The sequence below is a fragment of the Phyllostomus hastatus genome, unplaced genomic scaffold (assembly GCF_019186645.2).
Source record: "Phyllostomus hastatus isolate PE091 unplaced genomic scaffold, TTU_PhHast_1.1 phas_contig_40, whole genome shotgun sequence".
NCBI lineage: Eukaryota > Metazoa > Chordata > Mammalia > Chiroptera > Phyllostomidae > Phyllostomus > Phyllostomus hastatus.
In genome coordinates, this window is record NW_025333872.1 from 6820850 (window position 1) to 6835271 (window position 14422).

Genomic DNA, 14422 nt, shown 5'->3' on the forward strand with positions numbered 1-14422 from the left:
TGCTGGATAATCTGCCCAGGTTACATGTCGTCCAGCGTGTGACAAGATGGGCTTGAGTCTCCAGCTGGCCGGGTGAAGGCACTGCTGACCACACCCCCTCCAAGAAGGGGGAGGTCCATCCCTGTCCACTTCATCCCCTGCCGAGAGGGCATTGCTAGTCACACCTGACTCTTCCACCTTCCTCCCCAGGCTGTCACCCTCACCCTACAAGTGGCTGCTGGCACAAGCTGGCCTTGGAACCAGAGGACTCTTCTCTCCATTTAGCCAGGAAAGTGCCCCGTGCCCCTGTCAGATCCCCAGCAGTCACCACACAGGCCGTGTCCTCCAACTCCTGTGTTTTATTTCTGTAGAAAGCCCCAGCCCTGGTCCCTTCTCCAGGGCTACCGAAAGGTAGAGAAGCTCTGGGTGACGGTGCAGGAGGCATAGGGCACACCCCGAGATCGGATCTGCAGGGTGTGGAAGGTGAGGGGTGGGTTGGGGCCTGAGGAGCCTAGGTTCAGGGACTCAGTGTGAGGCTCCATCATAGTCACGGGGACTGCATAGGACAGCATCTGGGGCCGGTCATCGTGGCGTCTCACCGTGCCCTTGCCCAGGAGGTGCAGGATGGAGGAGAGGACATCGGTACTGCTGCAGGCAGACCCCCTTCCCAGGCTGCTGACCAAACCCCTGGGAGGACATGGGCCCTTCTGCCAAGCCTCCAGCACCTGGTATGGGGAAGGAAGGGAGAACAAAAGGTCAGACACCCAGCTGACCCCACGTCTCACTCCCACCCTGAGCACAAGCTGCCAGAGCAGTCAGTTCTAAGGACACCAGGTGCACACCAACCTCAATCTTCATGCCTACAGGCACCAGAGTGAACCAGAGGCTTCAAATGTGGACTCACCTGCTGCTGTGGACCCCCCCAACCCCAAAGCTCCCTCATCCAGTGCCCACCCCCACCTACCAGACAGACGAGCCGATCGATGTGCAGCCCCTGGTCCCCATGGGCCTTGAGGATTCGGACAATGAGGCAGTTCAGAAGGTTCCGTCTCTTCTCCAGGTTCCGGCCATCTTCGTCTTCAGCTTTCAGGTAGGTCTGAGGCGGGATGAGCCACACATTGCCCCTCCTTGGCCTGGGCTCCTCGCTGTCATCTCGAACCCTGAGCACACCTGAAACAAGCACTGGTCACTCGGTGGGGTGTCTATGATGAGGCTGACCCTGGCTGAGCCCCTCTGCCCTAAGTACGAACCTCCTGGGACATCCTTTTGCTCGTGAAGGTACAGGGGGCCTCTTGAAGAGGTGAGAAGGCCAACTGCCTGATTCAGCATCTCTGGAGAGAGCCCCAAGAGTGGCAGCAGACTTTCCATGGAGACTTCCTTAGAGAACAGAAAGGAACATTCAGGGCTTCCCCCAAAAGTTAGACAGAGAGGGTAGAGGGGAGGAGGATGGGAGTCCAAGTTTAGGAAGAAAGGTAAGAGGCAGGGACGAAGACAGCTGGGGCACCTTCAGGTCATTGAGATGCAGCAGCAGCCACATCTGCACGGTGGACACGTGCAGGGTCTGCTCCCCAAACTGCAGCTCGGCCCGGCCCAGCCACGTCCACTGCAGCTGCCTCTGCGGGGTCTGCTCCATGGCAGGGTAGCTCTGACCTGAGGAGGATCAGGGAGGAGGAGAGGGACTAAGAGCAGGGAAAGGAGGGAGTTGGGGCCGGTGAGGGTGTGCCATGGGTGGAGCTTTGCCCCTGCCAGTCTCTGCAGAGTGTGCGGCCCAGCATTTGTGGGCACTGTGGTTCCTGGCCTGAGCCTTCCAGAGCTCAGCCTTCTCTGCTGACTCCCACGTGAGCCTCAGGCATCGGGGAGCCTGCTGTGTGCACAGCCCTGTACCGGGCAGGCTGATTAGGGACTCTCAGGAGTTCCTCACTTTAAAAAAAAATTATTTACTTATTTTTAGACAGCAGGGAAGGGAGGTAGAAACAAAGGGAAAGAAACATCAATGAGTGGTTGCCTCTCGTGCGCCCCCTACTGGGGACCTGGCCTGCAACCCAGGCCACGTGCCCTGACTGGGAATCAAAGGGCCTAGCGACCCTTTGGTTTGCAGGCCCGCACTCAGTCCACTGAGCTACACCAGCCAGGGTGAGTTCACCATTTTTTTTAGGGAGACAAAACCATGAAGGAAGGAAGGACAGGGGCTCCCATTAACTGGAATATCCCTGAGAGAGAAGCCAATGTCCGGGACTCCCTGAGGGCAGGTCTGATTCTCTTCCCCCTCCTTTGCCACTGCCTGGCCCCGGATCAGCCCCAAGTGGGGAGCTTAGGTTACTGTGACTGACCAGGGGTCAGACACCTACCACTGAGGAAGAGAGGGCCCTTTCTGGTGGCCTCAGGTGCCTCCTGCCTCCATCCTCCTCACCACCCACAAAGACAGTCCTGACAATACTGACAGGAAAAGGCAATGCTCTGGGGACCTGGTGCATGATAACCCCACTCCCACACCAAACCCAACTCCTGCTCTTCCTTCTCAAATCCACCCCATTAAAGCTCCCAACCCCAGGTTCTTCCCCAGTATCCCAACCTTTTCCCAGGCCCCAGTTCCCTCTGTCTCCCTCCTTACTCTTGTCGTAGAAGTTGGAGTATCGGTTCAAAGTGCCCCTCAGGTAGGAGGGCAGGCAGGTTCTGGGGTTCAGTGTGTGGCAGATGGAGGCCATGGGCCAGCAGCGTGGTGACAAGACTAGCACAGACACTTCTGGCATTGCCCCTTCATGGTAGAGGTCCTCACTCTCCTCCTCCTCTTCTGCCACATCTGTGGCCGCTGCTGCTCCAGCTTCCTCGGCTTCCTCTTCACACTCTCTGTTGTGTTCCTTGCCACCGGCCTCATGGCCCACCTGAAGGGAAGAAACACAGGGTTCCCAAAAGCCAGCGGGCCTCCTCTGGTCTGCTCCATGTCGCTCCTCTTTCCTAGCTGCCATTTGCTAATCCTTACCTCCCTGGCACCCACCTGTATTTCCTTCTCTGTGTCCTCTAGCTTCAGGAGTTCCTGATCAAGCCGCTGGAGCTGATAGATGTGGAACTGGCGCTGCAGCTCCTCGGAGGTGCTCAGGCTCTGCAGCATCTGCTGGGGGAGGCGGCTGGGGAAGCAGGGGCCGATCTGCTCCAGCACGGCCCCCTCCAGCCAGCTGGAGCCCAGGCTCAGGAGACGGTCCGCCATGTAGTGCCTGCAGCACACACAGCCCAGGCCCGGCCTCAGTGGGGGCTCTCGGCATGGCCCAGCCTCCCACTCCTGGCCTCCAGCCTGCCTGGACCCTAGACTTCCAGGCCCCGAGAGTTGGACCTGCCCCTGTCGTCCTGCCTCCCCCCAGCTCTCACTCACTAGGTCCACACTCACTGGTAGTAATGCTCAAATGTGGTGGCTATCTCCAGGCTGGAGAAAATCAGCACAGTTTCCAGGCACCGCTGCAACTGCGCCAACATCTCCATCCCCCGGGCCCCACCAATCCGGCTGCCCTGGATCCGCTGGTCAATGTGCCGGGCAAACTGCTCACTCACCTGGGCAGTGGGAAGAGCACAGGAAAACCATGAACTGGCAAGTAGAGGTGGCAGGTGGGGGCAAGGAGACGGGTCAGACACAGCAGATGGGAATGGCTCAAAGCTTCATAAACTGGTCAACACTTTCATAAAACTCTTATAAAGTCATTAGCAATTGTGCAAATCAACGTTAAGAATTGTTAAGTGTTTTTTCACATTGAGCATGTTTAAAAGTCAAACTAGTAACGATAATATGAGGAAATAAGTTACGCGCACAAAGATGGGCGGGCTGCGGCGTTACTGAACCACCGGGTCAGAAACGGAACCACCAGAACCACCGGGGGCAACCAGGCAGCTGCTGCTCCCGCTCCCGCCGCACCAGTCTCTGCACACCAGGGAACCTGTCACATTTTCGTCTATTTATCGTTTGCTTAACTCTGTGTCTTCCCTAGAAGACAGTAAACTTTTGAGGAGAGAGACTTCATCTACCTTCAGCTCTTATCACAGTGTCTGACACATTTTAAGCACTTGTTTAATATTTATGGGATGATGGCAATGGGGAAGTAAATTATAGTACATCCATTAGATGGAATTTATGCACAAATAAAAAATAAGGGTGAATACCAACACTGGAAAAGGCTTTTAATGTAATGATCAAGAAAAACAGGAGAGAGCATTTTAGCTCCTCTTGAGTAAACTGTTAAATCATGCATTCAAACAGGAGAAAGTATATCAAGATATAGTAGGACTGCACGCTGTGGGTAATGATTTTTTTCTCTGAACTTTAGGTAACAGGGTCACATGCTGATACACATTGCTTGTTGAATGGGAACGGAAAGCTGGGCCCCTTGAGGAGGTGGGAGTGGAGAGCCTGTGGGAGGAGGCCCAGGGCAGAAGCGAGGCTGGGAGGCTCACGTGGGCAGCTTTGAGAAAAGGGAGCTTCAGCAAGGCCCCAGCACAGCCGTTCTGCAGCGCCAGCAAGAAGGCCGCCCGTGGCCCAAACAGCTCAGAGCTTGACTTCTGCAGCTTATTAAAGTGTTCGCAGTAGCGCAGCACAAAGTCATCATCCTGCCAGTGTGAGGTCAGAAAAGCGTTCACCTGGGGACGAGGGGCAGCAGCGTGAGGAGGCGACCCAACATGCCACCATTACAGTTCCACCCTCCCTCCCTGCACTGGCCCCTGCCCACCTGCTCCTCCACTACAGCCTGCCAACAGCGGGTCAGGTTTTTCAGGATACCACTGGGAAGCCCCTGGGTAGCCAGGGAGCTCCAGTCGTGGCTTCTGTTTCTGCCCTCTGTGGAGACAGAGGGAGGGGCAGAGGCAAGATGGGGGCAGCCCCTCAGCTCCTCGGTCCCATTTCAAGGGTGAGCCCTGGGGCCTTTCCTGACATGTTACCATCCCAAATGGTGTTCCTGGGTGGGAGTGACAAACAGCTGGAAGGTGAACAGGCTGAGCACATAGGGAGGAGCAGGGTGAGGAGGAGCAGAAGCTGTAGTACGTGATTGAGGGCACATGGCCATACACCTACCTGAGCTCCTGCCCGAATCCCCTGGTACTCACTGGGCTGAGCAGTGGCCCCCACCACAGCAGGCGCCTCACAGGGCTCTACGTGCACCAGCAGGTGGGTGAGGCGACGCACCCTTGAGGAGAAAGCTGCTGCACGGCTCTGGGGGTTGTGAGCAGCCTCCCGGCAATCCAGGTAGTGGTCCAGCAGCCAGCCCAGGGGGCTGATGCCATTCTCATCTAGAAGGCAGGGAAAACAAGCCAAGGCAGAGCACATCTCCAGGGAGACAGGGAGGCTGGCAGGACTGGAGCGTGGAGAAAGAGCAACTAGACAGACTGATACGGGGAAAGGAGGTGGCAAGGTCCCTCCCGACCTTATGGTGTCAGCTGGCATGGAGAGACATGAGGAAGTAGGTGGCCGCTGGGCTTTGAGAAGGGGGCACTGGGGCTCCAAACAAACATGAGCGTCCTAAAAGGGCCAAGAGCATCACCCAGGTGGCTATAGGGCAGAGCAAGAAGAGGCCATCTAGTGGGTAAACGACAGGATGGTAAAGAGGGCCAGGGCTCGGGATGCTTACCGGGGCAGGTGATGTTCTGCACCAGGGGGCTGACCAGGGCCTCCCAGCAGGTCTTGCCCAGTGCTTGGGCAGCTTCATCGTCAGGGAGGAAGCGATCGGCAAAATTCTGCTCCTGGCGCAGAGCCCCATTGAGTCTGGACATGATGATGGAGGAAGGTGTCAGAGATTCCAGGCCTAAGTGACCCAGTGACCACCCAGACTAAGATTGCCAGCTCACCCCCAGCAACCAGACCAAATCCCCACTCAGCACTAGACAACTCCCCACACATTAACTGGCTCACCCCACTCGCAGCCCGCCAGCGAAACCTCTTCTCTTTATTGTTTCCTCCCCTCCCCAAACTGCAGAGCATTCCGGCCCCTCCACAAGCGTGTTAGCGCTCTATCTTAGGCCCTCCGCAGAACCCACCCAGCAGCCATCTGTGATACTCTCACCCTTTACACACACAGGCACACACACAGGCTCACACTCACCTGGAACTCAGGTGCAGGAGGTTCCTGCGGTCCTCCATTATGTCCTGGCTCCAGGCCTGTGCCCGAACCATGTAGAAGAGGCGTGTGTGACGACACAGCTGCTCCCGAAACACTGGCCAGAATGTGGGCTTGGGGCCCAGGACCTCCAACCCTCTAATGCGGGTGTCGATACCGCCCTGCAAGGCGCACACATCTGTTTTCACCCGGTCCACACTCTCCTCAGAATGGGCTGGAGTCAGCCACACCCTCGTGCCTCGCCCCTGGAGCTGCCCACGACCCAGGCCGGAGCTCTGGCCCACGGTCTATGACAGCTGTGGGGCACAGAGCCCCGTGCCCGGGGCCACCCATCACAGCCCGCCCTACCTGCTGGCAGCGCTTTATGCGAATCTGGATGACGGGCCAGAAGCGGTTCATGTTCTCCAGGAGGATCACCCGGCTGGCGGAGGGCATCACGTTGACCTGGCGGGGGGCAGAGAGGGTTTTTGCCTCCACACGTGTGGATGAGAGTGCTGAAAGCACAAGTTGGTTCCCGTCCCCTTGCTGTGTCCCTCCCTTCCCCAGCCCTGGCTGTGCAGCATCCTGATGAAAGGGTGCTAATGCCACTCTCACTATTCAGGGCCTGATGCCATCCCAAAGGCACAGGGATAAAGAACTGCTTTCTATAGGGCGCCAGACAGGGAGGAATGTACGAGTGCAGGCAGGAGAGCTGGTCCTGTCAGGGGTGGTCTAATGGCACAGGGGCCCCTACCAAGTTGAGTTCTGTGTTAGGAGAGCTGGTGCCGTCGCCCCCGAACACCACCACCCTGGCCGGCATGTAGCTCGAGTCCTCACTGGCCACCAGCAGAGTGAGCTGCCTGGGAGCAGGGAAAAGGAACCAGTTGAAACTGGACCGGTCATATCCTTGAAGACAGAGCCAAGGGGACCCTTTGATCATATTCACGGGGGTGGTGCTTCCCCCCAAACAATCATGGAAATTGTGAGAAAGTATAGGTGTGGCCAAGCATGCGCATGCAGCACGTTACCTGATGAGGACGCCCTGCTGCATGTGCAAGGTGATGTGGTGGGAGCCGGTGCTGCCGTTGGACTCCCAGTAGGTCTTGGGGTTGCGGTCCGTGAGCTTGCTGGCCCGGTGCGGGTTGGAGGACACCTCCACCTTCTCCCAGCACTTGTCCTCCTTCACCTCCACACTGGAGCCTGGGGACAGTGGGAAGGGGTGGCGGTCACAGCCTGGTACAAGTCAAGGGAGAACAGACACAGGGATGGGGACACGGTGGAATGTGGGTACAGGCACAAACCCTGGCACAGATATCTGAGGAACACGTCAAAGAAGGGGATGTTGATGGGTCGGTGGGTTCGTCTGTGGTCTTCAATCTGACCCAGCACCATCTGCAGCCGGAACACCAGAGAGAAGGGACACAGGGAGGAAGGAGGAACGTGGAGAAACACAGAAATACTAATGGAGAAAGACTCAGCAGCAATGGGACTCCTCCATAACCCCGGCAGAACAGGTCCAGGTGGGGCAGAGGTGCAGAGAACAAACACCCCCAGGTTTACTAGACTCACCTGTCTGCCCCCACTTCAGAAACACCCTCCCCCGCCCCTCCAGTGCTCAGGTTTCTATTCTTACCCACCTATGCACCCACGAGCTTCCCTGTCCTTCCTCCTGACCTGGATACAGCCTCCCAGGATGTTGGTGGTGAGTTTCCAGTAGAGGTGGGCATGCTTCTCACATTTGAACACCATGTCTCGCAGCTCCTGAGCCAGATCCAGCTTTCCGAGGTGCCTTTCCAGGGCCTTGGAGATGGCATCTTGGGCTCCCAGCTGATTTAGCACCACGGCATAGTCCCTGCTCACCGAGGCCAGGTGGTGCAGGAAGAAGGTTAGTTCCTGGAGCACCTAGGATGGGGGCAGGGGAGGTGACTACAGGGGTAAGGCATAGGCCACAAGAGCAGCTGCAGCAATGTTTACTTACACCAACTGTGTACTGGGTGCTGGAGCTACTGCAGTGAACTAGTCAGATAAGGAAGGAAAAAGACAGGGATGGAGGGGACATGAGGGCTGAGTGGAGTGAGGGAACCAAAGACAACTGCAATGGAAAAGCCAGATGCCCTGCCGGCTAGGGTCCCTAACTGCTGATTGTTTGTGAGAGGTGCAGAGTGCATCCCGGCTTGTTTCTTTGCAGGCCCAGCTGTGGGGCTGCATCTTCAGATCCGCAGGCACTAAGAGGACACCTGTCAGCAGGAAGGCGGCTGAGAGGGGCCAGGGGTGTGTGCACGCCTTGGGAACTAAAATCTGGGTAACGGCCAAAGGTGGATACTGCAGATACCCACTGTCACCAGGACCCTAGTCCTCTGACCCCTTCCCAAGTCTTCCATGCCCAGAATGCCACTGTGGCAGGGGACTATGGGATACGATGGTCCCCTTTGCCTCCTTCACCCTCTTCCACGCCCACAGGTCCAGCCAAATGGGAGCCACTGAGGCTCTTGATGCAATATGAACATAACCTTTTGTGTAAAAAAGGAGATGGCAAATAAGATCATACATTTAGGGGGGAGATCATATATTTGGGTTTGTTTATATTTACATAGGAAACACATAAGGATATATAAATTAATACAAGTGGTTACCACTAAGGGGCATTTGGGGGGTATGGGGAAAACAGGAATTCAGGTGGGAGTGAGAATTCTCAGTGTATACCTTGTTATATCACTTTGATTTGGGAACTGTGTGAATGTAGTACCCATTTAAAGAAATAAAATTCAGCCCTGGCTGGTGTGGCTCAGTGGAGTGAGTGCCGGCCTATGAACCAAGGGGTTGTAGGTTTGATTCCCAGTCAGGGCATGTGCCAGGGCTGTGGGCCGGATCCCCAGTGGGAGGGTGTACAAGAGGTAACCACACAGTGATGTCTCTTCCTCTCTCTAAAAATAAATACATAAAGTCTTTAAAAAAATAAAATTCAGTTTTAAAAACAAAACCCACACCAAGAGCACAAAGGCTCCACTGTGCCCTCCGGAGCCCCACCCAGCAGGTCTGCCTCAGTGGAGGCTGCCCTTCATCCTCTGCATTCAGTGCCTCCCCAGAGCAGGGCGGGGGTACCTCTCGGTCAGTGTCGGGGGACTGCAGACAGGCCACACAGGCATCCAGGGCCTCGTGCCAGGGGAGCAGCAGTGCTTCAGGGAAGTCCGCCAACCGAGTCAGGATTCTGGGGTGCAGGGGTGGGAGGAGAGATGTGCAGTGAGCCCTGGAGACCCCTTCGCCCGCCCCACCTCTCACCGCCCCCTCACCTCAGAACAGCCAGGTGCAGGGCCTTGCCGGCCGCTGGAGAGTTGAGGCTCCGCATCAGCACGAGGAAGGGCTGGGGCTGCCGCTGCAGTGGCAGCAGCAGTGACTTGACCTCGCTCTCCTGGGTCCCCTCTGAGCTGAGGGCTTGCTCCAGGTCCAGGACAATTTGCCCAGCTGGCCCGTGGCCCTCCACCAGATGTCGCAGGGGACTGCTGGGGCACTGCGTCAGGGGCTCTTCTGCTGCAGGATGGGGGAAGTCTCAGGGTTGGCCACTTAGTGACGTGAGAATCAGAGGACAGGTTCATAACTCTCAATCTTGTTCCTAATTTCTCCTAAAAATGTTTTTGATTTGTTCTGTACCCCTAAAAGGTAGGTTTTGGGATCTCATTGTATCTTATTATGTACTTACAAGACAACTTCGTGACAAATTTTATATCGTGAGTGCTTAAACTTGCAAAGGAGCTTCCTGACTACAGAAAAACAGCATTTTCCCTGTATCTAAAAACAAGCAATAATTTGTTTTTCTCTACAATGGAAAAAATTAAATGAGGGGGTGGTGGGCTTTTTAAGGCTTTAAACATTACATCCTCCTTCATTCTTTGGAAGGAGCTCAATGTCTGCTTTTCTCATTCATTGCTCATCTCTAAGTTTTGGTTTCTCCCCGAGGTGCCATCTCTTCCAAATGGGACTGCACAAAACCCAGCACAGCCCTCGCTCCTCCGCTCATGCCCTCCCGGAGGCCACTCTGCAGAGCTGCTGTTTCTGTTTGGTGCCCCACCTTTCACTCTGGCCGTGTCTTCTGATTCCTGAGGCTGGGCCTGGGCTTCCAGCAGGGACCGGTAAGCTGGCTGCCCTGCCAGGGCCTCTGGCGCATATTTCCTGTAGACACGGCAATTAAGCAGGTCCCTGAGAGTGCTGTCATCGAGTCGCTGTGGCAGAGCTAGCAGCAGGTCCTGAGCCAACTCCACGGGCACGGCCAGCTCAGCCAGCATGTCGTCATCCAGAATCTGTCATCGGGGAGAAGCTCTCACTGCAGGCATCCCTGCCAGCAGAGAGGCTCCAGGGCCACTTGGTAGGGGCGGGGATCTCTGCATATGCCTTCCCCACCCCGAAGCTCTCACGGCTGGCAGCTGGCTCCTCCCAAACAGCTCGCCAACATCCCTGAACATTTTAGATCCCTCCCCTGCAGCTCCTTACACTGTCAATCTGCCCACCCATCCTGAGCCTCCCGAATGCTTTGTCACAGGGCAATCCTTGCAGTGGAGGCCTCCAACTTCTCTGTCTCTGGGCAGGCTCTACCTCCCCATCCAGGTTCTCCTGGAGGATCTGGAGAACCTCCTGATGGGCAGGTCCATCCAGCTTCTTGATGAAGAAGAGGAGCTCCCACCACTCAGCCTGGGTCAGGTGCTCCTTCTCCTCAGTGTCCTTATCCTCAGGCAGCACGTAGGGCATGGCGTAGAGCTCTGCCATGGGCTTCCACCGCCAGGAGGGCAGGGCTGTGGAAATGGGTCGCAGGGCACAGTGTCACTGCCCACCCAGCCAGATGGCTGCCCCTGTGCTTAAAGCTTCCTCCAGCTTCCTCTCCGGGCTCACCTACACCCTGGGCTCCACTGACCACAGCTCCCTGGTACTCATTAGCCTCCACCACATCCTCGATGTCTTCCTCAAAACCCAGAATCTCCAGCATGTGCCAGTGGACCCAATAGGTGCGGCCTGTCGATCCCCACAGCACCTGGAAGACATGGGGGAAAACAGAGAGGGAACGGGAATAGAGAGCTCACTTAATGACTGGCTGTGGACCAGTGATGAGGACATACAGCCCTCAGGTGACCCTCGTCCAGTTTGTAAAAACCGTCAGACAGCAAAACACTGGCACAGGGAGAACACGACCATGCTTTGCCTCATCTTCTCACCCGTCCTCGACGGCTTATACCCCTACGCTTCCTCCTGGCATCAACCACCCTGCCTCCCCGGCCCTGGCCTTGGGGAGAGCCTTGCTGTATCCGTTCCCTCCTGGGAATCTTTCTGACCTCACAGACTCCGAAACAGATTTTCTCAGCCTTTCAAATGCCCCCCTTCTCAGTTGCTGACCCTACTTTGACCATTTCAATTCCCTTGGGGTTTTCTCCTTGGGTGACCTCCCAGAGCCCACTGCATGGAAGCCCCAGCTATGTGTCACCCAAACAGATCCCCAGCAGTGTCCCACCACCATGCGCCAGCTCACCTGCACAGGGGGCACGCCACTGTTGCTCTGCCGGAACTTGCCCTCATCCCCAGCACTGATCTCCTCGTAATCATCCAGCATCCGCACCCGCATCCCTGGCTGCAGTGTATCCCGCACATACAAGGCATAGGTATTGCCACTTGCAAACTCAGAGCGAGGACGAAACCTCCTTGACCTCCTGAGGGAGGCCTGGGCCTGGGTGGGTGGCAGCCCGAGGCCTGCACCTGCTAGTGGGGGCTGAAAGATGGAACTGGAGGACCTTGCTGAGGGCCCCTGTCTGCTTGAGGCCCAGTCCCAGCGCATGACCTGCACCAGCTCTGAGATCAGGGTGCCCATGGACATGCTGAATTCCAGCTCCAGGCGACCCCTCTCCCCACTCAACTCCTCGGGTGCAGAGCTGTTCTGGCCTCCTGGTTCTGCAGCACTGTCATTCAGTTGATCCAGGAGGGAGGTAACATGCAAATAGTGCTTCACCAGGGAGAAAAGCAGCCTTCCTGGGACCTGTAGGACACAACCTTTGGCCTACATCCGCTTTGTCCAACCTTTAGCACCCCTCCCTACACCATCCTCTATGGGGAATTGTAAAGGCCTGGCCCCTAGATTTTCCTAGATTCACCCCCAAACCCCCGACAGAATACCTGTGGCAGCTGAATGCCCTCGAAGGACATGGGGTGTTCGGAGAGTGTGGCTTGTGCAAACAGAGCCAGCAGAGCACAGCGGCTGTCAAAATCCAGGAGTTTCTCAATGGCCTCTTGCTGGCTCAGTGACAGAAGGATCTGGGTCCGGGTCCCTGTAACCCACACCCCAGTCAGTAACTGCTCCCTAACCTCACCCTTCCCAGGTATCTCTCCTAGGCCCCCCTACTCCCTCAGTCCAATCCTTTTTCCACCACACACTAGGAATGACGTGATTTGCTGATTTGCTTCAAAAGATAAAACTTCCATAGAAAGCCAATTAATATGAGGTTTTTGGACACTCAGTCTTTCCTCTTTCTGCAGACGTGCCCATACCTATCCCCCACCTCCTTTTCTTTCCATTCTGAGAGAAGAGCAACAGATCACTTATGTACTGATGAGATCACACTCCTGCTACAGTGTCCTGTGAAGCCCTAAGGTGACCCAGCCCCTCTCCTGCTCTCCCCTCCTCTGCACACTACTCCTCACCAGCATCATGAGAGGCCAGGGCTTGTATCATCCGCCCTGCGCTCCAGCGAATCTGATAATCAGGACTACTCAACATGTGCATGAGCAAGTCCAGGACCCTTGGGTCTTTGAAGACCCCAGTGAGGGGCTCAATGCTGGCATAGGCGCTGAGCACATGGACAGTATGAAGCAGAGGAGCAGGCGGAACGGTGCCCACACATTCCTCCAGCTGCCGAAGGGCCCTCTGAATCAGGGACTTCACGTCCGTTTCCATCTCCCCTAGCACAGATTTGTCCAGAGCCCCGGCCTCCCCTGCAGTCTCCTGGGAAGGCCCAATAACTTGGCCATCCTTGCCCAGCATCTTGTGGCAGTTGGCATAGATCTCATCATTGGACATCCATAGCAGGATGTGATCAGTCTTGCAGTCCACTTGGCCTCCTTCCCCATCCTCCCCACGTCTGAGGATAAGCCAGCGGATCTGGTATTCAGGATGCCCATCGTGGCCCACTCGCTGGCGGATCAGTTCATCAGGATAGGCATGCAAGCTGGGCCCCAGGGGCACTCTGAATTCCCTGTAGCGGAGTTCCCCCACCATCCTGGCACCTGGGGCAAACAGGGAAAAGAGAACAGGCAAGCGAAAGTGAGAGGGGAGGTCAGAAAATCAAGGACCGCCACAAGAGGGGAAGCAAATGTGGCACCAGCTGCTGGGCTGGGTAGGAGTAAAGCAGGGCCCAGGAGTTGCCTGCTGCATGCTGGGTGGGTCCAGACCCAAGCAGAACACTGGGGTGTTTGTTGTGAGAGAATACACAATTTGGGGGCTAAAAGGAGGGTCTAAGGCCCTGTAGTCTAGAGTGGATTGGTTTCGAGCAGTGGCAAAGGGACAGTGGGGGCTGGGCCGTCTCAGAGATACAAGGGAAGCCCGAGGCCCTGGGACAGGTGGGGGCAGCCCAGAGCCAGGTGTGTTGGGCGGTGGGACGCTGAGGAATGACACAAATGTGTATGGTAAGCTCCGATGCGTGAACCACAGGAGGGTGAGTCGCAGAGGAAGGAGACCCAGAGAATTAGTGGTTGGGTAGGGCGCATGGCGCCACGGATTGGGAGGACAGGCTGGTGGGCTGCAGGCGCCTGTGACTGAAGGCGCCGGAGCAGAAAGGCCAGTGAGGGCAACATAAGGCCCCGGGCAAAGTGCGCAGGAGACCCGGTAAGTGAGGGGCTGGAGGCTTGGTGGACGAGGGTCACAAACCCAAGAAGCCAAAGGGGGGTGGGGGGGGGGACGCGCGACCAGGTGGGGGTGGGTGGCCGCGCGACCAGGTGGGGGGTGGGTGGCCGGAGGCAGGATAAAGGAGAATCCCGAAGCACAATGGAACAGGGGGACGCGAGGTCGGGTGTGGGGAAAGCTCGGTGGGCTCGTTGGGGGAAGAAAACCCGGGGTAGGAGCAGGGGGCCGCGGTGGGGCTCTGGCCACCTCAGAAGTCGATTGGGGTCCTGGTGAGAGGCCTGTCCTTCTCTGAGCTAGGGACGCAGCGCAGACGATGGCGGCGATGCCGGCGAGCACAGATTTGGGCTCCGCCTGGGCCCCCCAGGGGGTCAAGGTAGAGAGGCGGGAGGGGGCGTGCCTCCGTAGGACAGGCGTTGGGGCAGGGGGTGTGGCTTGCAGGGACTCAGAGCCCAGAGGCTGGGCTTACTGTCACTGCTAGTGCGTGCAGGTCTGCTACAGCTGG

The 14422-nt window shown here is 56.8% G+C and overlaps 1 protein-coding gene across 4 annotated transcripts; it reads right to left on the reverse strand.

The window, feature by feature from the left end:
- Positions 1-318: 318 nt before the first annotated feature.
- CUL7 (cullin 7) lies at positions 319-14288 on the reverse strand. Of its 4 annotated transcripts, none has more exons than XM_045843600.1 (26): positions 14167-14288; positions 12723-13304; positions 12198-12349; positions 11560-12060; positions 10929-11067; positions 10635-10831; positions 10114-10342; positions 9338-9572; positions 9150-9255; positions 7722-7949; positions 7349-7439; positions 7076-7247; positions 6802-6907; positions 6417-6512; positions 6054-6229; positions 5583-5716; positions 5062-5244; positions 4689-4795; positions 4417-4599; positions 3362-3522; positions 2975-3191; positions 2591-2861; positions 1484-1629; positions 1230-1356; positions 944-1149; positions 319-704 (listed from the first exon to the last, which is right to left on the reverse strand). In XM_045843600.1, exons 2-26 carry the CDS (start codon positions 13294-13296, stop codon positions 381-383), a joined length of 5061 nt encoding a protein of 1686 aa, XP_045699556.1. In that variant the 5' UTR covers positions 13297-13304; positions 14167-14288; the 3' UTR covers positions 319-380. The 4 variants fall into 4 exon arrangements, with proteins under 4 accessions (XP_045699556.1, XP_045699557.1, XP_045699555.1 ...); XM_045843601.1 differs by having other exon boundaries at positions 4417-4569; positions 9338-9575; XM_045843599.1 differs by having other exon boundaries at positions 9338-9575.
- Positions 14289-14422: the final 134 nt, after the last annotated feature.

Bases quoted from the DNA above. Each gene is read 5' to 3' on its own strand.
- CUL7 (XM_045843599.1), bottom strand. From the start codon at position 13,296: ATGGTGGGGGAACTCCGCTACAGGGAATTCAGAGTGCCCCTGGGGCCC. The intron at 11,068-11,559 runs GTGAGCTGGCGC...CATGTCTTCCAG, and splicing joins GTGGCGTGCCCCCTGTGCAG to GTGCTGTGGGGATCGACAGG. The intron at 9,576-10,113 runs GTGGGGCACCAA...CCCATCCTGCAG, and splicing joins AGACACGGCCAGAGTGAAAG to CAGAAGAGCCCCTGACGCAG.